General features: G+C 36.9%; 3 protein-coding genes across 8 annotated transcripts in view; 2 read left to right on the forward strand and 1 right to left on the reverse strand.

Moving 5' to 3' along the window:
• Positions 1 to 15885, forward strand: part of Shrm (shroom) — a 270258-nt gene extending 254373 nt beyond the window's left edge. For all 5 annotated transcript variants that reach the window (XM_070109195.1, XM_070109196.1, XM_070109197.1 and 2 more), the window contains 3 exons: positions 11910 to 13722; positions 13787 to 14056; positions 14208 to 15885. In XM_070109195.1, coding sequence (XP_069965296.1) covers positions 11910 to 13722; positions 13787 to 14056; positions 14208 to 14471 — 2347 coding nt within the window. In that variant the 3' untranslated portion in view covers positions 14472 to 15885. The remainder of the gene's footprint in view (positions 1 to 11909; positions 13723 to 13786; positions 14057 to 14207) is intronic.
• Positions 15886 to 19116: 3231 nt separating this feature from the next.
• LOC106621773 (uncharacterized protein B0495.5) lies at positions 19117 to 22738 on the forward strand. Its single transcript, XM_014240751.3, has 5 exons — positions 19117 to 19615; positions 19708 to 20211; positions 20280 to 21434; positions 21603 to 21811; positions 21870 to 22738. Exons 1-5 carry the CDS (start codon positions 19437 to 19439, stop codon positions 22331 to 22333), a joined length of 2511 nt encoding a protein of 836 aa, XP_014096226.3. The 5' UTR covers positions 19117 to 19436; the 3' UTR covers positions 22334 to 22738.
• On the reverse strand, positions 22719 to 25152 carry LOC106621774 (uncharacterized). Of its 2 annotated transcripts, none has more exons than XM_014240752.3 (2): positions 24878 to 25152; positions 22719 to 24684 (listed from the first exon to the last, which is right to left on the reverse strand). In XM_014240752.3, the coding sequence occupies exons 1-2, from the start codon at positions 24938 to 24940 to the stop codon at positions 23872 to 23874; spliced, it is 876 nt and encodes a 291-aa protein (XP_014096227.1). In that variant the 5' UTR covers positions 24941 to 25152; the 3' UTR covers positions 22719 to 23871. The 2 variants fall into 2 exon arrangements, with proteins under 2 accessions (XP_014096227.1, XP_069965207.1); XM_070109106.1 differs by having other exon boundaries at positions 22719 to 24681; positions 24878 to 25136.
• Positions 25153 to 25211: the final 59 nt, after the last annotated feature.

Raw genomic sequence — 25211 nt, forward strand, 5'->3', positions numbered from 1 at the left:
AAGTGCATGATGCCCAGTGAGAAAATCTAGCAAACGCATGTGACACATCCCCTCCCCACAATACTTCCTCCAACACCGCTAATCGTAATATCATGCTGTCACGTTATTTGTTGTCATTGCTCAAATAGTTGTTGCTATTGTAGCGCACAGTGTTGTAAAATGTTGCCGCTAGTTTTACGCGATTGCTATCAGCGAACGTTTGTACGCTGTCAGCGGCATTGTTGTTGTTGTACGGGCAGTGAGCGCCATGTGATTTGTTTACAGCGTACAGCGGACTCAATGCCGCTGCAGACATTTGGCGATTTTGTTGTTTCTTGAGTTTTACACTTTTTTATGATGTCTTGTGTGCTCAAAACAACTTCATTTGCACGAAATTTACATGCACAAAACACACACATGTGCAGCATGAATGCAAGTGCCCGTATCTGCTTTGCATTTTGTAAATTTGTGTCTGTCGCATTAGAAATGCAGCATTTGCAAACGCCACGTCTTTTTGGTATGTGGGTTGAGAGTAGGAAACACTTTGAGCTGTTTATCGAGCGGATGCCATCGCTCAGCACTGCAATTGTCTAAATCTATGCGTCTCGTTATTTTTTGTGTTGGCATTATTTTCTCCGTATTTGGTGCTAGTTTTTGCTTAATATTGTCGCCGAGCGTGAATTTATGCAGATGAAGTTGCCATATTTGTGAAAATTAAAAAAAAAATTTCATATCTAAAACTTTTATGCAGACATATTTTATGTGAAATAAATAAATGAAAATATTTTATTAAAATGTTTTTTTTTATTATACATAAAACTTTTATTTCTAATAATATAACGCTTATATTGCAAAATCAGACCACAATATTTACAAATCATATTTTATTTACCATTTAGTCATTAAGAAAAAAAGGCTTTTTTTTGTGAATTGAAAATAAAAAAAAAACAGCAACTAAAGCACTGTATCAATTGTTTTCAAATTTTAAGAGTTGTATATACATTTTTTAAGAATCCCATATACATATGTACAGTAAAATTTTTGGAAAAAAATGTAATTAAGTTACAGGCGATCTTCAAAGCCGTTAACAAAGGAACCTCCACTGATTCAGTGATTCCGACCGTGTATGAAACCTAAAAAAATTTCCTGTAGAAGATATTGCCTATACCATACAATGATCTAGGTCCAAAGAAATAAGAAATCGGTAAAATGGCGTTTTTTGAAATAATTTTACCAAAATTTTATTCGTTTTTGGTCTGCCAAAATTTGATTTTTGACCAGATTAAAAAACTGGTGCGCCATTGTCTAGAGAACTATATACAGAACATACAGAAATTTGAGAGTGATCGAATCTCCAAGTAATCACTCAGGCAAATTTGAAAAATGCCGTTTCAAAAAAACGCGTTTAAACTTAAAGTGATTAAGCTGATTGAACTGCGGGGTAACACATTAGAAGGCTGTAATACAGAAAATATTTGCGATATCGAATTACCCATTGAAATGAGAAAAAATATATTTTTTAAATTTCATATGATGTGCCCCTTAAAAAATTGTATTTATTTTAATATTTTTTATTATTTTAGTAGATTTTATGGCTTTTTTGCCTTACTTTAATTTTATTTTATTTTATTTTAAGTAAGCGTTATATTTATTTTATTTTGATTTATTTTTCCTAATTTTATTTTACTTTTTTATTAAATAATTTTGTATTTTTTTTATTTTTTTTTATTGTTTTAGTTGATTTTATGGCTTTTTTATCTTACATAAATTTATTTAACTTTATTTTATTGTATTTTATTTTCTTTTCTTTTATTTTAATTTATTTTATTGTATTTTATATTAATTTATTTTAGTTTATTTATTTTATTTTATTTTATTTTAATAAAGCGTTATATTTATTTTATTTTATTTTGATTTATTTTTCCTAATTTTATTTTACTTTTTTTACTAAATAATTTTGTATTTTTTTAATATTTTTTATTGTTTTAGTTGATTTTATGGCTTTTTTATCTTACATAAATTTATTTAACTTTATTTTATTTTCTTTTCTTTTATTTTAATTTATTTTATTGCATTTTATTTTGATTTATTGTATTTTATACCAATTTAATTTAATCTAATTTAATTTTATGTTAAAACATTAATGTTTTTGTGTTTTATCCAATTTTGAAACATTTCATACTGAAACCAAAACACATAAACAAAACGAGATAAAAACTTCTACAAGGCTAATGTGTTCAACTATTAATATATAAATACACGTATGCATATGTACATATGTATGTATAGATATAAATTTATATCACGCATAATTGCATTACCTGTAATCATGGCATTGACTCATTCCCACACTCAAATTTGACACAATTTCGACTACCAACAATTTGCACACATAAAAAACAATAACGGCGCAGTAATTTAATGTTAAGTATACGCACTGTTGTACCATTGTCATTCGTTGCAGAGTCAAGTTTGCCTGCTGGTCAGTTGCAGCGCAATTTTTGTGCTTTAACTTGGGTTAATGTTTTCAATTTCTTAAAATGTCCAAAGCACGACAACAACAACAACTAAAGCAAAATTGCAACAATCTGATTAAATGAATTTGTATCACAAACAAAAACGTAGCATTTATAATTGGTTCAATTTGTTGCGGCAGCGCAAATAAATAGCAACTTTTATTGTTGTTTTATTTTTTGTACAATTTTTTATTTATTTTTATCGTTTTTTTTTTGCTTTGTGTTGTATTTGTTACATGTTTTTTTTTTTGTTTTTTTTATCTTTTTGCACGGCCTATAAAAATTCAATTCGTACCACAAAAAAATTACTCCTTTTTCGTTGCATAGCAAATTGGTTTGCTGGCTTCATTGTACAGTTACTTAAAGCGTTATCTTTATGAGTAGCACGCACAATTGTCGGCCATGAAATGCGTACAGATTTTCATTGAAATACATGAAGGGAAATTGCTATAATTGAAATTTTTTAATGAAACAAAAGTTAAAAGAAGAAAATATTTTTAATCAAATGTTTTAAATAAAAATTATAAATGTATGTATATATTTTTTGGCATTTTCAATAGAATTTTTTTTTATTGTAGGTCAAAAATTTCTTTGGTTCAAATATTCAAAAATACAAGAAAAAGGGTTAACTTGCACGAAAGCTATGATACCCTTCCTAGGTGCATTTCTTATAACATAAAAGGTTGTAAAAAGTCTTTATTTTGATTTTGGTAGGCCAGTTTGTGTGGCAGCTATATGCTATAGTGGTTTGTTCTGACCTATAAATTCAGCAGCCGAATTTCGTGAAGATATCTTGCTAATTAAAAAAGTGTTCCATACAAGAACTTAATTTAATCGATCGATCAGTTTGTATGGTCTGATATCGGCGGCTACGACTCATCTCGTCACGCTGACCATATTTAGCTATACTTTTTAGGCTTCCGACATTTTCTTCTGGGTGTGACAAATTTCGTGGTAGACATAAGGGTTGCTATAGCTCATTTTAATTCTGAAATTTTATAAAGACGTATCGTATCTTCTACATGCTCTATGAAGCTAAAGATTTGGCTAGAAAATGTTTGTATAATGCATATATCCCTGCATAGAGCTGCTTTGACTATCAAAATTCACTTTTCACATTTAAAAAATGTCTAATAATGCTCACAGCATACGTTTATATTGAAGCTTCAAAATTAGTAGTCGTCAAAGCAAACACTTTCATTTTCACCACAATCCACGCAATATTTGGAGGTGAAATGAGAAATCTATGCAGAAACGTTGTAAACCGAGTCTGAGGCAAATATGCATGTGCCAGCATAGCACTTCACCGCGTGCAAGGCATAATTAATGTGTTAGTAGATCAAATATTATATTACACGGCGGGCAATTAGTTATTGTTGCGATTGCGGCGACACAACGCGGTTTCCACTGTTATTGATAGTATTTATTTGCCGCCAGTGAAGAAATGAATGAATGTGTTGTTGTTTGCTTGAATTTCATGTGGTATTCGGTATGCGATATGTTTATATACTATGTGCTCAAGCTCGGCAAAGTTTACCGCCACCAACGCCACGCGCTTGCAAATGCTGCACATACGCATACATATGTAAAATTTGCGTGTGGCAGACACACGACGCATACAAAATGCGCTTGCGGTAGAGATTGTTGTATTTCGTTGGTGGCGCATGCGCGAATGTAGTTCAATGTGCTACCGCCAATGCTGCATACGCTTAACGTGGCGTAAGGCGAAACTTGTAAGGCTTTCTTTTAACATATGTACGAATATTTACTTTCCTTGCCGCCAGCCAAGGCAATTGAACTTGACTTTCATGATACGCGAGCGAGGATAGCGCTGTGTGTTTTGGGAGGTGGGAGCGAAATCGCCTTGCTGGGAGATGCTATCGGTATCGATTGTGTAGTTTTTTGTATGCTGATTGCTTGTTGCCACTGCGTTACGCACTAGCGGTAGCTAGACCGGCAGCTGCCTTCAGCCGCTGAGCCGGTTATGTGTGGTAGCATTGCACTCGCTTTTGCGGAGCACCAATTTTTTTTAAACTTTACAATTTCGATTTTAAACGCTGACCACTTGAATGTGGCAGAAAGTGAAATTGCAGGCAGTTGCAAGCAAATAATTTGCTATTTTGCAACACAGCGTTTGCGTGCAAGAATTCTTGGGGCTTCTTCGATGACCTCTGCGACGTGAACTGAAGGGGGAAAATTCAATAACTTTTCACGCGACTCAAAATATGCAAAAAAAAAGGTATTTCCGTTCATGAATATGTATACACATATACAATATATGTATTTACCGCAGAATGTGGCAAGTTGTAGCATTGCGAAGGACGTTCCCAGCAATGTTGGCGACCAGCAGGCATTAACCGCAGAAATATAATAATAAGAACCAAAGTGGCAGCTACGGAAATGCAAAATATACGTGCCACAATGCTGGTAGCAAGTGAGTTGAGCGGTGTAAGCTGACCATTGCTACCTAAGGAACCCCTCCGAATGTAATCAGGGACACTGCTTAAGTTGGCTTCTTCGACTGCAGTCGCCAAAGTGTCAGTGAGTAAAAATATTATTGCATCTGCAAGCGAAATTTCACAAAAACAATCGGAGCACTGCCATGAAAAGTGCTGTCATGGATGCCTCAAGCCAGCTTTCAACATGCAATGTGCATCGTGCACATTTAGTTTATGCGCAATAGTTGCAATCAGCATACTCCCAGATAAGCTGCTCGTCGTGCAACTTCAAATTGCACCGAATGTGGCAAGCACAACGCAGCAGCGCAATAGCAATAAAGCAAACAATAGCATATAAAAGCAATAACAATAACAATAAAAAGTATATACAAATATAAATTAAGTTGAGCAGAATTGATTTGAATTGAATTGAATTGCACTCAATGTTGCAGCAACTGCCGCAGCCAGCTGAAGAATAAAGATGAAAAAAGTAACCAAGAAAACGAAATCGACGACGATGCATGCTCGTAGGTAGAATAAGAGAAAAATATATAAACAAGAAAAAACGTTAATTTCGGCTGCACCGGAGCTATTATACCCTTAACAGTTGCGTTGCTTGTAGCACAAAACGGTATGTTGATTGTTGTCGCTAATTTTGTTTGGCAGTATGTTATAGTAGTCCAATCTGAACAATATTTGCGGAGATTGCACTGTTACCTTGCACAAAAATTCATTCCAAATTTTGGGTAGATATCTGGTCAAATAAAAAAGTTTTCCACATGGCAACTATATGCTATAGTAGTTCGATAAAGACAGTTCTAACAAATGAGCAGTTTTTTGGACAGAAAAGAACGTGTACAAAATATCAGATGGATATCTCAAAAACTGAGGAGCTAAACGGAAGGACAAGGCTAAATCGAATCAGCTCTCAACGTTTCTTTCTGGATGTTACAAACTTCGGGATAAACTTAACAAGGTGTATGTTCTGGGTATAAAAATATAGTATGTGGCTTAAGCAGCGATGAGTATGATAATGAAATGTACCTAGCTGTGGAATCAACACGAGACCATAATTTCGAAACTTGTCATACCACCCGCAAACACTAACTTGAGACAGCGATAGAGAGAGAGAAAGGGTATAATAAGGTAGAGCGAGAAAAGATAAATAATGCCTTCAGAATGTTAGAAAAGTCTGACTTCTAGAATGAAGATTATCGATTTCGCAACCCCAATAATTCATCATGATCCATGAGGGAAAAGAAGAATAGTCTATAAATAGCGGATGACTACAGTGATAATACTATAAATACATGCAAAGACAAGGTTAGAGAGACAAGTAGAGATACTGTTTATGTAAATAAGAAAGAACTGTTTAGAGCTTAAACCTGCTGAGGTTAGCGAACGGTAGTCTCTTTAACTTTGGAAGACTTAGCAGAACACTTTCCTTTATAAACAGCTGAGAGAACAAAATCTTTTGAAAAACAAGGAGAATTTTAAGCTTTTAGGCTTTCTGAGGTCAGCGAAAAATAGAACTTTAACTTTGGAAGAACACTTTGCCTTTGAAGATTCGAAAGATAGATATTTTTAGAGCAATGTATAGTATATACGAGAATAATTATATAAAGCAAGTCAAGTTCGTGGAACAAAGGTCTCGCTATAACTGGCAGATATTTCGAGCTTAACAAATCTTAGCAGCGTTGGGAGACCTCTGCTCAAACACAAGCTTTTAATTAAATAAAGTTGGAAAGATTTTCTTCGATCGTCAATTTAGTCATAAAAAATATTTATAAGAAATATTCTAAAATCTCTGTTGGGTATATAATTTAGTACGAGTGTTGCGATGTTGCGATGGCTTTAAAGCGCATCTGTTGCAATCCACCAATGACTTGACACACAACAGCAACAGATGTGCTTGCAGCACGCGAAGTACGGGGCAGAAGTTGCACATTCAATGCAAGCTACTCCGACTGAGCTGTGGTCTTCTTCATACTTTTGACGCTGTTATTGTTGTTGTAAATCGAAATGAAGATGGCTAAAAAGCGAGCTGTGCGCCGAGATGAAGATGCCGGCGGAAGCAAGAAATAAATAAACCGCAAAAACAAAAGCAACAATATAAACAATACAAAAACAATAGCAATCGCAATGATGATACTTAACAATAATTACAACAAAAGCGCAAAAGCGATTTATAAAACGAATGAAATGTGAAAAGAGAACCAAATGCGGTAGCGTTGACTTCAGCGACAACAGTCAACATACAAAAACAATAATAATAAAAGCTAATGTGGTAATTTATTTTGTCAGCTACTGCATTTGCGATTGCAACAACAGACTTTTTTGTTTTATATTTTCATTAAATTGTTTGTAGCTTTCTTGAGGGCCGATCGTGGTTGCGGTTTTTATCGATTTGTGGTTGCATGCCTTGTGACTTGTGGCCGTTTTAGCTACAGCCAATGTAGATAGATCGGCGCGCATGCGCTTTGACTGCTTCCAAGCAAATTTTCAATCATTCTTTTTTTTTATTGATTTAGAAATTCGAAAGTTTGAATTAGAAACGAACATAAAGATTATTGTTGATTAAATGCTGAAGATGTCAGCATGTGGACTAGTATAGATAGAGAGGTGAGAAGAACACACAACTCTAGGTAAGAGTTTAGTGATGATCCTAGGGCATGATTGCTGTTTCCTGATTTCTAAGAAGACACAAATTTATTTAGAAACAGAAATGCTTGATAGTTCTGACAAAGCTTAATCTTAACTTTGAGGTTTACAGATCTATAACTGCAAAAAAAAAATCCACGCTTTATTAAAATAGCTTACAATGAAATCCCAAACATTTAACTTTATATCATTTATATTACCTATGTGTTGCATGAACTTTGTGCAACAAACTACTTTTTTAAACTTTCTTCGCCACTACCAACGGGCATTAGTTTTAATGTGACACAAAAACAACACATTACTGCTTAATGCCCATTTCCCACTCCTTTTATGCCTGCAAGTAACAGTTATTACCACATTAATGTGCTGCACGATCAACACTGATAATTTGCGTCGATCACTCTACTAGTATACCCGCATTAGTCAGTTGCATTTAGCCGTAGGCTGTTAGGAAATTGTCATTTGGCCACCAACGCAATTACTAAAGCTTGTTACACAATATGCCACATACATATCCAATGAGTGCAACAATAAGCGGCGCTCAAGTAAGGAAGAAAGCGTTAAGCTTCCTGCCATGACGCCGCAAGCAGCGCAAACATTAATTAGTCACAAAACTCCCGACAAATCAACCCATAAGGCGGTAATCGAAGCAGAGCCGCCAGTCAAAAAATCATTAAGCGCACCGACAAAATCGGCAGAGCTCATCACTGTTGCAATATTTGGCACGATCGCACACTTGACGTACATTTGACGTTGCCACATCAAATATGCATCTTTGTGTGATATGCATTTCCCCCAGCTGGACTCCAACCACTTCTACATAATGACGGTTCAGGAAGTCATGTTCACAATGTAACGTTAATGACAAGGAGCGGTTGCGGTTGTGGCTACGGTTACGGCTACAGCTGTGACCGCAAGCAATTCACTCCCAACAATTGGAAAAACATAAAGAAACAACAAGCAAAAGCAAAAGTAAATAAAAAAAACACATACAGAAACCAAATCATGGACGCTCCTAATCAATGTACAAGCCGAAATTTGTTGCACAAATATTGCTACCATCAACAACAGCGTTTAATAAGACAACAACAATAGTGGCGGCGCTATAACGCGCCTCTACCATGTAGACTGCGGCGTAAACACTCGAGCTACCTCCGGACTGCCAACAACCAACTCGAAATCCAATGACAAAACAAGAGCGTAACGAAATATTTGCATATATTTTGTGACAGTAGAAACACTCAGCACAGCTTAGTGACGACAAGGCTCCAGCCAACGGCTTTTTTGAACGCCTATTTGCGAAATCCACCAAACACCGCCTTAGTGAATCGTGATCGCTGGCTGTTGTTAATGGCGCGTTTGACCCGTTCTGTGACCTCAAATGTGACATTTCACTGGCACGAACGGCGCGCTTTGAGGGGGCTGGCAAATGTAATATTATGACAAGCGCAGATCACAGGCAGCAGCGACATACAGGCGACAAAACGCCGTGGGCCACTTCAACACATTTACCATTTGCACTAAATAATGCAAATTCATGTGCAAACCCACAGTTGTGGTTTGTAGACTCAAGTACTCGTATGTTGCGTGCCAAAATAAAAACAGTAAACGCGTCGTTTCTTTGTGGCATGCAAGTAACGGTGCTTTATTGTCATGTCAATGTCGTTGCATTCGCCACTTTACCGGTTGATTACAACACAGCGCAATTTTTTCTTTTTATTAATTATATTTTTGAGTCGATAATTTCTTCCGCTATGCGTATATGTGTGTGTGGGTCGGTTGTCGAAAGTGACCCAGCCGCCAAACCGCATTTTTCGCATATTTTCATACACTCCTCTGCCACTTGCCAGCACGCCTTCGCAACTTAAGCCAACCGAAAAAAAAAAACAATTAATAAAAGAAAATTAATCAAATAACAACGGCAATCAAGTCAGCTGCTTTATGCGGCGGTCATCTGGTGTCAGGCATCAAGATGCAACTTGATCTGCGCCAGCGCATCAATTTCCTCCTTCAACTGCGCCATCCTGACACGAACCGGCAATTTGTTGTGAATTATTGCGCGATTTTAATTTAATTACTTGTGTCGGCAGCAAAAGGGTATGCACACTTGGTGGTAATTACTAGTTGGCAGTTTTTTTTTCTTGATGACAGATTGTGTCAACCATTTGGTTTCCATAATATTTCTTATGAAATTATCGTCGTGAAATCTCAAAGCGATTGTGTCACTGAATTAGGCTGTAGGTAGTTAGTGTAAGCACTAAGTAGTGAGTGATCTACGAGTATAATATAAGTCCCGGAACTGAAACTGAAGTTCACGTTAATTTTTATTTGTTTGAGAACAGGATAGGTTCCAGTTTAAGCCTGTAAAGGCTTGCCTTCTGCAAATTTTAATTAACTTGTGTATGAGCACTAGTACCTTGAACTCAAATGTTGACTTTGTGGTACAATAACAATGAATTTTCTTAATGCTTTAAGTTTAGAGATATGAATTTAAGGTAATTTTTAAAGTGTCGTAAAAAAGGCAATCATTATTTTCACTATCGATTTGTTTATCAGTTTTATAGTTATTAATGTTACAAGAGTACAGAAAAACATTTAAAAAAAAGTTAAAAATTTAAACAACTAGCAGCTAATGAAGTGGGGGGTTTTAAAAAATTGGTACATGAGCATACCCATGATTTCAACCCTCCTAGTCATTCGAACTGAAAAAAAGATTATCAATCTGCAATGATGTCGCAAAAAATACTCGAGAAAGATCTATAAAGTAGATACTCTGAAAATTTCAAGTAAATCGGTCCAGTAGAACTTGAGAAATCGTAGGTATCGTATTGAAAAAGTTTGGTCAGAGAAAACCGCATTTAAAGTTTCGCTTAACGGGTTTTGTTCGATTCTAAATCCTCTAAATACAGAGTATTATAGGCTTTACCGTAGATTCGGCTGGCTGGTCAGGTTTGACATATGATTTTTTTTGCATTTAGAGTTGTGTAATGCATTCATTTTTCATTACCAGTCACAATCCGATAAAAAAAAACGACTTATTTTTATTGCGTTCAAGCCATTAGCCTTTTTTTGTATTTTGCACCAATTTTCTTAGAGTAATGCTTCCAGTTCTTCATCTGCAAACCCTTTGGCCGCCCAGGACGTTCTTTGTCTTCCAAACCAAAATCGCCATTTTTAAATCGTGTAGACCACTTTTGGCACGTTCGCTCAGCTAGCGTATTTTCAGCATAAACTTACACCAAAACACGATGACTTTGAGGTTTCTTTCATATAAAAGTCATAAAGGAAAACTTGCCGTAAAAACACTTTCTCAGACACATAGTTCGACATATTTGTGTGAAAAAATGTGTTTAAAATAAATGGCATATACCCGCACACGAACAGTAGGTTTCCAACGCATGTTCGGAATATTAGTACAATGAAATAATAATCAAGCCATCACAATAAAGTGTTTGTTGGTCAAATAACTTATAACACATTCGGTGATGGAAAATAATTGGAGATCTTATTAGTTCATTTCTATACTTGTATGCTTACAGCTGTGCTTAAAATGCCTAGTTCTTTTCCTTTCTGCAAACATTATAGTCTGGGAACTCTACTCTTACATGCGTTTAATGGAAATACCGTTACTCCTATATAACCTAAAATTCCACAACTGAAAGTATGTGGTTTATTTTATTTATAAGCTTTTGGTTGACGGCTAAAAGCCACAAATTGATTGTCTAATGCGTTGTAATGCAGGGCTTCCGTGTTTAATACTTTGTAAGAGCGCCATCCACCGAATTGCAGATGTTTAGCCAACTAACTAAGCAACGAACAGTAAGCCATATACGGTCAATGGATACTAGACACGCATCACATGCCTACACATGGACAACGGTACGGGAGCGTGTGAATACAAGCAATTTATGAATACGCCAAGACTAGGTTAGCTAACAAACCGCAAAGTAAAGTAAAGCAATCAACTATGTGTTTCTGCTAGTTGCACGCTTACGCGCGTATACCGTACAACCTTTTTTGGCGCGCATACCACTCAAGCCAACTGAACAAATGTACAAACTGCAAGCCATTAACCATTACTAAACATCGCTTGCCACTTTTCACAGCCGCCCACAGAACAACAAATTATATTAAAGAAATAAAAATAAATATAAATAAAAACGTCAAATTGACATCAATACGATGGAGATATCTTAGACCAGTTGCATGCCATGCATAACTTAAATATATTATATGAATTAGATACATAGACAACTAAATTTATACTCAGCGCACATTCTAATATGTTCTTTTATCTTATTCCTCTTCTCCACAGATGCAACTCGAAGGCCTCGTATTTGCCCCGCCAGAGTCTCGAGAAGCTTAACAACTTAGATCCGGATCATGGCAGTTATAAGCTCACGCTCACCTCAAACGAGGATTTGGTGGCGACTACAAAACCTGCCGCCTACGATATACTCAATACACATAATGGTAAAATGCCAAATAATTTGCCAGATGTGCTGCCATTGGGTGCGAAGTTACAGCCACAGCCTGCATCTCCCACATCTACCAATGCTTCGCCATTACGCTATGGTTCCAACAATAACTTGAATACAACAACTGTGTCGGCGTCGTCGCAACAACAACAACAGCAACAGCAGCAACAACCGTTGTCTCCTAATTGCTACCCCGCATATCCTCCAATACAGCATCGCTATTCGACGCCAGCTATGAACAGCTACAACAGTAACAATGTTGGCAACACTGCCGGCAAGGCAACTAATTACAGTCGATCTCAGTCATATGACACACATAATAACTCGCATAGTGGTAATCTCTATCATCCCAGTCACGCTAGCAATAGTCCCACAAAGTTTATGTCACAATCCACTATGGATTTAAAGCGCACACAACAACTGGAGCCGACGCTCGAAGAGACCACCGCTGCCTTGCTCAACGAGAGTGGCACTGTGTTGTCGCCGGCGCAATCGGAAAGTAGCCTAAGTAGTCCATGTAAACGTCAGCTGCAACCGTTGTGCATGAAACCGCTCTCGAGCCTCGGTAACTCCAGTGATAGTGGCAGTGGTAGTACGAGTGGCAGCGAGGGTCGCATTTTCCGTGCCGAAGTCGTCACAGCTACGCTTTCAACGTCACCAATTGCTCCCGTTAAATCCGTTATACGTAAGGATTCGCTACGCGAGAATATCGAAAAGATAACACAATTGCAGTCAAAGCTGATGTCGGCACATCAGTCAGAAACCAGTTTGATAGGTATTTATGGCTCGAAAACAGCGCTAAATATAACGACATCTGTGCCGACCACACCCACAACAAAAACCGAAAACACACACGCACAATTAATGATTGATAGTACCGTGAAACAGGCTAGTGATAGTAGTGTCGAATTGACGCAAGAACAAACGCATGTGGACGACAATATATGCACTGAAAATGTAGAAAATAGCGCAGTGAACTCGAACAGCCCACAGCCACCTAAATCGCTTACAAATACAGCTTCCACGCCGACCTCGCCAACAGTAAACGCTTTGCTACCTCAACCAGCCACCAACGTCGCCAGCACAAATACCGCAAGTGAGAATCTCAGCGCAATGCAAACGGCCGAGCTGAATACCAGCACCGAGAGCTTAAAACTTATGCAGCGCAGTGAAGTCATACTACGCGTAAATCCCGCCACCACGGAGGTTGCTTCACAAACCGACGACGAACTGATTGCTGCAACCAACGATGCAGACGAACACACACGACTCACAGAACAACCACAAAGCAAGGAGGATGCACAGCAACAGCGCATAACATTACAGCCACGTCAACGGCATCCGATCGAGATTGATTGCGAGGAAATGTCACAGGAATTGGCTACACTCTTGGCCACAAATGAGAAGTTGGTGCAGATTTTAGCGCCGCCCACACACAAATCACCCACAGACTATGTTAGTAACCTATATAATCCGAATGTGCCATTGCGACCGGCTAAACGAGATGTAGGCACTTCAACGCTACTGCGCATGAAGGGACATGATGCACAAGAAAAGGTCACTGTTGAATTACAATATGCCGAAGTGGAAGTATTATTAACCAACGGCGATAGTGAATCGGAGACGAGCGATTTGCTGAAGAAAAAAGTGGTAAGGCCAAAGCGCACATATTTTTTGGCAGCATTGAATTTATAATAACTTATTTCATTTACAGGATGAACTTATGAAACAGTTAAATCGTAAAATACGCATACTTAATAAGGAACAAACGACACTTAAGGCAGAAGCTGAACTCAACGATGAGTTGGGCAATAGTCTAGTCGGCAAGCTGACGGATAAAGTACGGCCAATAGAGGCAACTAAATGTCGCACCTATATCGATGATGTCGGACAGATTACCAGTCTGCTGCTTTCACTCTCCGAACGCTTGGCGCGCATAGAAAATAGTTTAAGCAGCGTTTCAGCTGAGAATAGCGCCGAAAAGGTAAGAAAGAGACTAAAATATTTCTTAAAAATTATTAGTTTTAGGGGTCTTCCGTAATTTTATTATGCGCTAAAGTAGGAATAACAATATAGAATTATTGATCTTTATTAACCGAGCCATATTCATTAATTTCCGTTTTTCTACTTTTCAGAAATCACTCGAGTTAAAGCGCGATCGCCTGCTCGATCAGTTAGCCGAAGCAAAGCGTCTTAAGGAGGACATAGATCGACGTGGTAGCAGTGTGGTTGGCATTGTAGAGAAAACGCTCAGCGCCGATGATTTTGCCGATTTCGACTATTTCATCAATATGAAGGCGAAATTAATAGCGGATACACGTGACGTCGCCGACAAGATCAAATGTGGCGAAGAACAACTTAATGCGCTCAGCGAAGCGCTAATACAAAGTGATTGTTAAAATAGTGAAAAGTGAAAACTTTGCGAGCGCAAGCAAAGCGCTAAACAAGGCGTTTTAATAAAACTATATTTGTGTTTGTTGAAGAAACAAAGAGAAAATGATCGAGAATAGCGCAACTGCAGCTCAGGTCCTATGGTAAAGATTTTTAGATAGCTAGATAAATATGTATATGCAATTAGGGTATGTTGGCTGAGTAAGCGGATTTTCCATGCCTTCAACAGCAACAAGTTGAAAGTTTAGTGTGAGAATCGTTAAGAAAATGGAGGACAGATGACGAGCGCAATTGAACTGAGCCGGCTTTCAACGAAGTCTAGTTTGATCATTGTAGTGTAGAGCAGCGGAAAGCCCAAACACCAGATTTGGGTTTGTGTCACTTAGTTTCTTTGGTGTATAAGGGTAGAGCCTGTAAATTGTAAAGATTTTTTCGAAACGCCGCAAACAGGGTGCTACGCTTTAAATAAATTGTATACTGTTATGTATGTTAAACTTAGTTGCTAGTACTTAGAAATTTATTAAAATTAAGGCATTGGAAAACAATTGTAATAACACAAAGAGAACTTCTAAGCTTTGAAGAGCGAAGCAAATGGTTATTTTGGGAAGGCATTTTTAATTCAAGAGGGCATAATTGCTGAATGCAGTTACTATTTAAAATTCAATTACTTTAATTTGTAGAATTTACCTATAATACATACACACACACACTTAATTGTATAATATGTGATTTAAAAGTACGATTTTAATTTAATTAGTCCTTATCACTATGGGTATCATATCAAAGTAGATACACGCATGCGCAAGGTTTACTACACAAAATCCACTTTATGCGCTTGAGATGGCGTTAACTCAAAAGCAATGTGACAACGAAAAATAGCTTGATGATGGGCATAACTTGTAACTTAGTCTTAATACTTTAAACCGCACATTAAAATTGAGTGTAATGTAGCGTAGATTGGCAATGCTTAATTATTCACTCAAGTGTCTGTAGAATAACTGCGTCCTATTTTAGTTTTGATTAGCTTAGGTTTATGTACTGGCATTGGAGCAAAACTGTACTATAAATAAATTTTAATTAAACTCAAACTACAGCTCCACAGTTAAAATATAACAATGAAACCACAATATAACATACTATATAATATATATAAGAAATGTAAATGTTATTAAAGAACTATGATATGGAGGAAAGAAACAAAAAAAAGAATAAAAAACAACTTAAATGAAATTTGCATTAAAAATTTCTATTTCCCATATGTATATTTCGCAAATTACAGTAGGTATGTGCATGTAATGATTTATGTACTTATGTCGCTGCAATTTTAACGGGTTTGTGAAGTATTTTTTGCAAATTGAGCCACTTTAATTTTATGTATGCTTATAATAAGAATTATAAATAAAGAAATACTTCAAAAATTAACTTTTTTGTAAATTATTTTGTGTAAATGTGATGATGATGGTGAGTATGTATGAGTATTAGAGGTGAAAACTTATAGACTAGGGTAGATAATTTTTGAAAACAAAAAAATAATGATAGTAGGTTGAAACCTATCGAAAACGTAAGATAAAATAACAAACATTAAGAGAAAAATAATTTAATGGCGATCTGAATTAGCGAAATAGAAGCCCCTTGCCTTCCTTTTCGTGGTTGAATTTTTAAAAGTTAAAAACGGTTTATCTCAATCTCCGGCAAAACTACGAGTCCTATAGAAAACGGTTACAGGCCAATGTTGTAGGTAATGAAAGGATCTATAACTTTTGTATAAACAATTTTTTCACATAACCTAAAAATTTATATGAAAAGTTCAAATAACCCAGTTTTTGGGTTTATTTTTTAACTTGTACACAATTTTTTTATTTCACTAAATTTGCTGTGAACTTGTCTTCTTATGTCCCAAACACACTGTACTTGTATTACATATTAAATTTAAAAAATAATAAAGTTGGCTTGGGGCATAAGAATGTAAGTTTACACCAAATTTCATGAAAGAAAAACATTTTTTTGTACAAGATAAAATTAGATAGATAAATAAATTTCGCTTTTTGAATTTTTCACATAAATTTCGAGGTTATGTAACAAAGGTGTTAATACAAAACTGGTAGATATTTTCATTGCCAAGAAGATTACCATTTAACTTTTTTCTATAGGGCTCAAAAGCTTCTGTACTAGTAGTGTTTGCTAATTTATATCGAAACAAAAATTCAAAGCAATCAAAAGACCAAATTCAGATTCCTATAGTTCAGTTATTGACGTCTAAGTGTCGCTTCGGCCATTTTGTAATATTTACAATTTCATCATGGAAATATATACAAAAGAACAACGTTTACAAATTATTCAATTTTATTATTAAAATGATCGCTCTCCAATTGCAACTTTTCGTGCGCTTTTGCCATTTTATGGTCGTAATAATCGTCCACCTGTACTAGTTGTTCGTCGAATTGTTGAAAATTTCGAGCGTACTTTACATAATATTCTTTGCATAATATTCAAGTGCCAATAAAAAAAACAAAACACTCGAAGTAATGAAAATATTGCTGGGTTTGCATCCGTATAAAATTGTTCTCGCTCAAGAACTGAAACCATTGGAGCACCGTAAAAGTCGTGAATTTACTGATTTTGCGTTGGAACAACTTGAAAACGTTAACGATTTTTTTAAGAAAATCATCTTCTCCGATAAAGCTCACTTTCACCTGAGTGGTGCGGTAAATAAACCAATCTGTCAATTCTGGTGCAAAGAAAATCCACAAATTATTCATGAACAACCATTACATTCACCTAAATAGACAGTCTGGTGGGATTTTTGCTGTGGTCGAATCATAGGTCCGTACTTCTTTCGAAATGAAGCTGGTGACAGCGTTACTGTCAATGGAGAGCGGTATAGATCGATAATAACCAATTTTTTATGGCCGCAATTGGAAGAAGTTGATCTTGACAACATCTCATTCCAACAAGACGTGGCAACGTGCCACACCACGTGCAACAACCGAATTATTGCGAGAAAAGTTTGGAGATTCGATAATTTCAAGCAATTGTGACATTGAATGGCCTCAAAGAAGTTGTGATTTAACACCATTAGACTATTCACATTAAATAAAAAACAATTAGTGTGTTCTTTTTTTTTTTTTTTTTTTGAACATAGTCATATCACTCTTATTGGCAAACTTTTGCTACGTATTTCTTTTGTATACTTTGACATACTGAAAAAGGTCAACTCCGGTTGCATCGAAACCATACTTTCGCAAATTAAACAAATGTCCATGCAAAAAGTTGATTTTGATCGTCCAGTTTGTATGGCAGCTATGTACTATAGTAATCTGATCTGAAAAATTTGTTCGGAAGTTATAGCGTTGCTTTAGACAATAATGAGTGCAAAATTTCGTGAAAATATGCAGTCAAATAAAAAAGTTTTCCATACGAAAACTTGCTTGTGATCGCTCCGTTTATATTTCAGCAGGATAACCACCTTCTTGGTGTTATAAACATCATGGCAAAGTTATTATTAACTATTTAGGGTATAAAAAAGTATCCACTCCTACCGAAATACACAAAAAATACTAAACGATTGCCCCACATTTTTAATATTGTACAATATAACCCCAAACCCAATAAGAAAATATTTATAATTTCAATGCAAGTCTTTTATATAATTTATTTATTTGAAACTTACCTTAGTTACTACTATTTAATTTTGTATGCATATATTTTATTAGTTTATTTTATTTTATTTTATTTGGTTTAGTTTAATTTATTTTCATTTAAATTTAATTTAACCCCATTCAATGTAATTTAATTTAATTTATTTAATTTAGTTTGATTTTACACACACGCTTTTGACATTGCTCTACGGTAGACTTTTGCTACATTTGTGGTAGCGGTACCACATTTGACACTCACAAACACAAAAACGCACTTGACAGCAGCAGCTTTCTTTGATTTAACAATAATTTGCGACACTTACAAAATAAATGGGCCACAAAAGCCTCTTTTACACAAAATTAGCAATTTAATATTTAGATTAAATAAATTTAAACCAATTTACACATACATATTTTACATATTTTCCCGATTGCATATAGAAATAACGGATATAGTCATAAGCCAGCAGGAAATCATGCATTTTGTATGGAAGAAAGACACCGCAAAACAAAAGACGCGACCGGCTCGAAAGCACTTTGTGCAAAAACACTTTAAAGCAATGCATTTCACTTAATAAATATTGCAACTTAACAATTTCATTTATTTGAACACAATTTTACCAAAAAATACTTAAAAAATATACTATAAAACATAAATTTAACAAATTGCCGGAAGCCTATTGACAACGTATAACGAATCGCGCCGGATATAACACACTGACAAAATACCGCTATATTGGACAGTTTGAAAGCCACTATATCAACCAACTGTCAATAAATAAATCCACTGCAACCCTGTGTTTTGATATTCTCTGTTCTCTGGTCAATGTTTTCTTCGTAAACAAATTAACGAAATATTTATTTGCGTTTATTATATTTTGTGCAGTTAAAGAAGAAAATTTTTTACTTTTAATGTTTAAAAAATTATTGTGCTTTTTCACAATTATAATTGTCCATAAATGTCAATTTAATTATAAAAAATGTGAAAATAAAAATCACAACAAATATTGGGCTCCGAAATGGCATATGTCAACAAAATGCAAAATAAACGTGTGAACAACAACACAGACGGCAAGAATGGCAACAACAAAATGCTAAACCTGTTAATTGTCACTTGCCCACGAACAATTCATTTGCGACTCGCTGCGTTATCTTCTTACTTATTAGACTCGCTGTCAATGCTGCAGTAGCAGCACATAATCTTTAATCTACAAATCGAGCAAACGTGAAAATAACGCAATTTTCGATATTAAACATTTGAGCTTGTGTTTGCTAATTGCAAAGAGGAGTTGAGGACTAATTGCTACAACTTTGTGTTGTACATCTTTAGTTGCTATGTTGAATAATATTCTACATCTTCGCTGGATACGTAAGGTCATAGCCAAAACGGTAACACGATTGCCTGCAGCAACAACAAACAAACAATTTATAACTACCACAGCAGCTGGAGTATCAAGGCGAACCAGTTGTGTAGTTTCAGTAAAAAAAAATATATTCAAAAGCGGTTGTGAAAAGTAAGTAGCAGCTTATGGCAGCAGGTTCACTTCTGCTAATTGTCACTATTTTCAATTGCTCAAAATATTAAAAAATATGCCAACATTTCCAGATACAACAGCTTAGATTATAGCAGACAACGTGCTCAAACACGAAAAATGTCCGACAAAGGCGCCGCCCACACAGAAACGGCGAAGAGCAGTGTCGCTGCTGCAGCCGGGAACGTAGCTAAGCACACTAATCGCTTGATAAATGAAAAGTCGCCATATTTGTTGCAACATGCGCATAATCCCGTCGATTGGTATCCGTGGTGCGATGAGGCAATCGAACGTGCACGCAAGGAGAACAAGTTAATATTTCTCTCGGTCGGTTATTCAACATGTCACTGGTGTCATGTGATGGAGCACGAATCATTTGAAAATGAGAATGTCGCTAAAATAATGAATAAGAATTTTATTAATATAAAAGTTGATCGCGAAGAGCGGCCAGATATCGATAAAATATATATGCAATTTGTGCTAATGTTAAACGGCAGTGGCGGTTGGCCCATGTCGGTGTGGCTAACACCAGATTTGGCGCCAATCACCGCAGGCACCTACTTTCCACCAAATGATCGGTGAGTACACAAAACATGTAGAAGTATGGATTTCCACTATGGAGTGTTAAAATTATTCATATTTGCAGTTGGGGCATGCCCGCTTTCACGACAGTGCTAAAAACGATTGCCACCAAATGGCAATCGAATCAAGAAGAGTTGAAACAAACGGGCAAACATGTTATTAGCGCAATACAAAAGTCATTAAGTGAAAAATCGACGACAGCTACCTTTGAACCAGGTAGCGCTGAAGCCAAATTGCATGAAGCCGTGAATATCTTCAAGCGTCGCTATGATCAGGAGTACGGTGGCTTTGGCATGCAACCGAAATTCCCCGAAGTAGCGCGTATAAATTTTCTCTTCCACGCCTATATTATCACTAAGGATGCAGATGTGCTCGACATGGCGCTGCAAACGCTGCAGCATATCGGTCACGGCGGCATACATGATCACGTTTTCGGTGGTTTTGCGCGCTACTCTGTGGATCGCGTTTGGCATGTGCCACACTTTGAGAAAATGCTCTACGATCAAGGCCAGCTATTGACGGCTTACGCAATTGCTTACAAATTAACAAATGACGAGGCTTACTTGCAATACGCTGATGGCATCTATCGTTACCTGATGAAGGATCTAAGACATCCAGATGGCGGTTTCTTCGCCGGCGAAGATGCTGACTCCTTGCCGACAGCTGACGCTGGCGTCAAAGTGGAGGGTGCATTTTACGCTTGGACTTGGTCGGAGGTGAAGCAAGCAGTGCATGAAAATGCAACGCTTTATGCTGACTTGAAATTGGAGCTGGAACGCATATTTGAAATCTACGCACATCACTATGATTTGCGTCAAACGGGTAATGTTGAACCCAACAGTGATCCGCATGGTCATCTCACGGCCAAAAATATACATATTGTGCGTGGTTCAAAAGCTGAAACCTGCGCTAACTTTGATATCGCTGAGGCACAGCTGCAACGCATTTTAGACATCACTAACGAAGTGCTGCACAAAATACGCGATCAGCGTCCGCGGCCACATTTGGATACGAAAATTATTTGCGCCTGGAATGGTTTAGTGCTCTCTGGTTTATCGAAATTGGCCAATTGTTGTTCAGCAAAACGTGCTGAATACGTCAAAGCTGCAGAGGAGCTGTACAAATTTATGCACAAACATTTGTATGATGAGGAGAGGAAGGTGTTGCTGCGTTCTTGCTATGGCCTTGGTACCGATGATTCTACTTTAGAGAGTGTGCCGTAAGTTTAGTGTATTTTTAATGTCTTAAAGTTTAATGTCACAAAGTTGGCGTTGAAGCCACACGTTGGAGCCACTATAACACATATACTTATATAAATAATCAGCATAATGAGCTGAGTCGCTTAAGCCATGTCCGTCTCTGTGTTACAAATATTTATTTATTTCAGCGCCCAGTGCATCGATGGCTTTCTAGACGATTACGCCTTTCTCATCAGGGGTCTATTGGACTACTATAAGGCTTCGTTGGACGGCAGTGTGCTGAAATTGGCTAGAGAATTGCAAGAGATACAGGATACACGCTTCTGGGACGATACGCATGGCGCATATTTCTACTCGGAGGCCAACTCGCCGAATGTGATTGTGCGGCTTAAAGAAGGTAGGCAGCCAAACAACACAATTTAATTAAAATAAAATTATGTTTTTGTCTCCCACAGATCACGATGGCGCCGAGCCATGTGGTAATAGCATTGCTGCACGCAACCTCCTCCTACTCGCTCACTATTTCGACGAAGATTCTTACAAGAAGCGCGCAATTAAATTACTGGAGTTCTTCGCTGACATCAATCCATTCGGTTATACACTACCAGCAATGATGTCTGCGTTGTTAATGCATGAAAATGGTTTAGATTTAGTGGCTGTAGTTGGTCCGGACTCGAATACCACACATCGTTTCGTAGAAATATTAAGAAAATTCTATATACCCGGCATGATAATATTACACGTCGATCCACAGTATCCTGATGAGACTTACAATCAACGTGTACAGGAGAAATTTAAAATGGTCAATGGTAAAACAACGGTTTATATCTGTCATGAGCGTGTTTGTCGTATGCCAGTTACTGATCCCGAACAACTCGAGCAAAATCTGAAAGAAAGATTCTTTAAGCAAGCCGAGTGAAGACGCGTTGAATTTTAAACGATTTCCTCTTTACAATTTTAACCCAAATAGTTGTTATACTTAGCGTTTAGAAACAAAAGCAATAGTGATAAAAACTTATTAGAATGCGGACGTTTAAAAAATGAAATGACTAGCGCATGGCACTAGCTATATTCTGTTAAATATTTAAGTGTTTGGTTCTTTCAAATTTACGTTCAGTTTAGTTATTAATAGTGTTACTTACTTATTTTAAATAGTATATACGCATATATGTTTATTATAACAATTGAATTATAAATGCTTGGCGATAAGTGTTTGTAATTTTAACAGAGATTTGTGTTGTTTGATAATTAAATTGTCAGCAGAATGTTATTATGTAGTTTGCAATTATTTTTAAACAGCAAAATAAATAAAATCAGGACACAATTATTATGTTTTTATTTTCAAACGATAAAATACAAAAGTTTCCATACAAGAAGTTGATTTTGATTGATCAATTTATATGGCAGCTATATGCTATGAACAATTTTTTCATCATTGCGAAGATTGTACTGTTGCTTTGGATAATAATTCTTACCAAATTTCGTGAAGATAACTTGTCAAATAAAAAGAGGCCAGATAAACGGGCGGACATGGCTAAATCGACTGAGCTTGTCATGCTGATCTTTTGTATACATATATATATTATAGCGTCTCCGAGGTTTTCTTCTGGGTGTTATAAACTTCGCGCAAATTATTATTATACCCTATTCAGGTATAATTAAAAATTGTAATTTATGATATACTTTCACTTTGTTTTACTTTTTTCAGGGATTTTCGCTAAACGGACCTGTTGTTGCTATCAATTTATTGTATTAAAATCCAATGTTATTTTATGTTTTATTTATTTTTTTTTGTTTTTTTTTTTTTTTGTATTTATTTATTTGTTTTGCTGAACACACAGCATTCCTTGTGTTCGCTACTCACACATTTACAACGCAAAATAATCAGAGAGATGTAAACAAACAATTCACACACAGAGTAATGCGGCACATTTAGCCACTTATTATATGCCCAATTCGTCAGTGCGTCCGCGCGTCACTGCATGAAATCCTGCGTTTGGAGGTCAGCTGGCAACGGGGCATACACAGAAGCACTGGGCCGCCTCTTCTATAATAGTTTACAATACAATTATATTTCATTTTTTTTTTACAATTTAATGTTTAAGTTTTGTTTCTTTCTTTAGTGTTTTCTTTTTTTCTCTTTTGTTCAAACAAAATATAAAAAGGAGAGAAAGAATATCTATCGTTACGTTTAAAGTTAAATTTACGCAAAAAGTTCAGTGAACAAATTATTTTTGCAGTACATTAATTAATAATTTAGCAGAAGAAATTCATATTGATCACATTGAGACCACATTTGGAAGGTAGACGTCTGCACTCGTCATCATCGTACTCGTCCATATTACTAATTTTAGTCATTTATGTTCCTTAACTCAGTTGTGTTGCCTTCAATTTTACTGTTGCAAGCCAACTTGAATCAAGTTGGCAGCGGCTAGACACGTTAGCGTGTCTAACTTACTAGGCATCATTCATTGTCATAGCGGCATCGAAATTATCCATCATAGCGTCCATGCGCTCTTGATGCTCAAAGCGTGCAAAACGTCTTTTCCGCTTGGACATCCGTAATCGACGTCGTATTGTAGCAGCTTCGTACTCGGCATCATCGTACTCGGGCGCGGACACTGAGTCCTCTTCTTCACCGCCACCACCCACTGACACCGGGTCCCGAAAGAACTCTTTGGGATTCCGATGGATTTTGAAGATTTTCGCATTGGCGTCATGCTTTCGTATCACACGGGAATTAGCGCTAATGCCACGTTCTGGTGGTAGCTTAGCTGAATTTTCCTCGGATAGCGTACCACCACGATTACTCGTATTCCCGCTCATACCACCGGCCCCACTTGTGCCCACACCACTACTAGTTATCTTAATAACATTGAAGAGTTCTGCTAATTCTGCATCGGTGCGTTGTTGCTCCTTGAGTTTCTTTTTGTACTTGGGTGCATAATCGAGAATGTAGAGGAGGCTGTTTAGCGGCTCATCGTCAGCACTACTACCATTGACGTTCAGATTGCTGGAGGCGGTGGGTGAGGGCGCAGGCGTATTATTGGCCGTCAGTGATGTAGGCGTGGATGGCGGCGCAGGTGGTGCGCCATGCGACACCGTATAACGGCGATGCGGCCGCTGTCGACGCTTCACAACCTTCCACGAGAAAATACTGGGCTCTTGCGGCACCACCTCCAGGTCATACATCTCACCTGTTTGCGGCGGTGGCGTAGAACATAATTCCACATCATACTCCTCATCCGATTTGGCCATTTCGATTGTCTGCTGATTGCGTTACCCACCACATCCATAACAGAAGCAGCACATAAATACAAAAACATCAATTCCGGCATAATCGGTAAGGGCGTGAAAAGAAGATGGTTGAAAAATATGTAGATACACAAGTAATAAGTTGAAATGCTCTTAGAAATGGTTAAATTTTTGGTATCTCCAGTCTTAATGGAGCTGTGGCACATACCTGGAAGAGATATTCAGACTCGGTGTATTTTTGGTCAGCCAGTCGATGGAACTCCGCCATCATTGAGTCGGGTCGATTTGAAAAGCGTGTCGTCAGGAAAATAAACAAAAACAAAGTGAAATGACGAGGAAAACGGCGAATACGAGGAGAATGGAATTTTTCCCGAAATTTTTCACGATTTCCTTTTCCTCTTTGTTTTCGTTTCTGCTTTCGTGTTTCGTGTTTCTTGTTCTCGTTGTTTTTTGTTTTGCTGGTTTTTGTTATTGTTTCACATGTGTTTTCATTTCGATGTGTTGCCACTTAGTTGGGTCTTTTCGTGAGAGTTTCACATTAG

The sequence above is a fragment of the Bactrocera oleae genome, chromosome 4 (assembly GCF_042242935.1).
Source record: "Bactrocera oleae isolate idBacOlea1 chromosome 4, idBacOlea1, whole genome shotgun sequence".
Taxonomy (NCBI): domain Eukaryota; kingdom Metazoa; phylum Arthropoda; class Insecta; order Diptera; family Tephritidae; genus Bactrocera; species Bactrocera oleae.

Coding starts and splice junctions, on each gene's coding strand:
- LOC106621773 (XM_014240751.3), top strand. CDS start 19,437: ATGTTGAATAATATTCTACATCTTCGCTGGATACGTAAGGTCATAGCC. Junction 20,212..20,279: donor TACTTTCCACCAAATGATCG/GTGAGTACACAA, acceptor TCATATTTGCAG/TTGGGGCATGCCCGCTTTCA. Junction 21,435..21,602: donor TCTACTTTAGAGAGTGTGCC/GTAAGTTTAGTG, acceptor TATTTATTTCAG/CGCCCAGTGCATCGATGGCT.
- LOC106621774 (XM_014240752.3), bottom strand. CDS start 24,940: ATGATGGCGGAGTTCCATCGACTGGCTGACCAAAAATACACCGAGTCT. Junction 24,685..24,877: donor AGTCTGAATATCTCTTCCAG/GTATGTGCCACA, acceptor TAACGCAATCAG/CAGACAATCGAAATGGCCAA.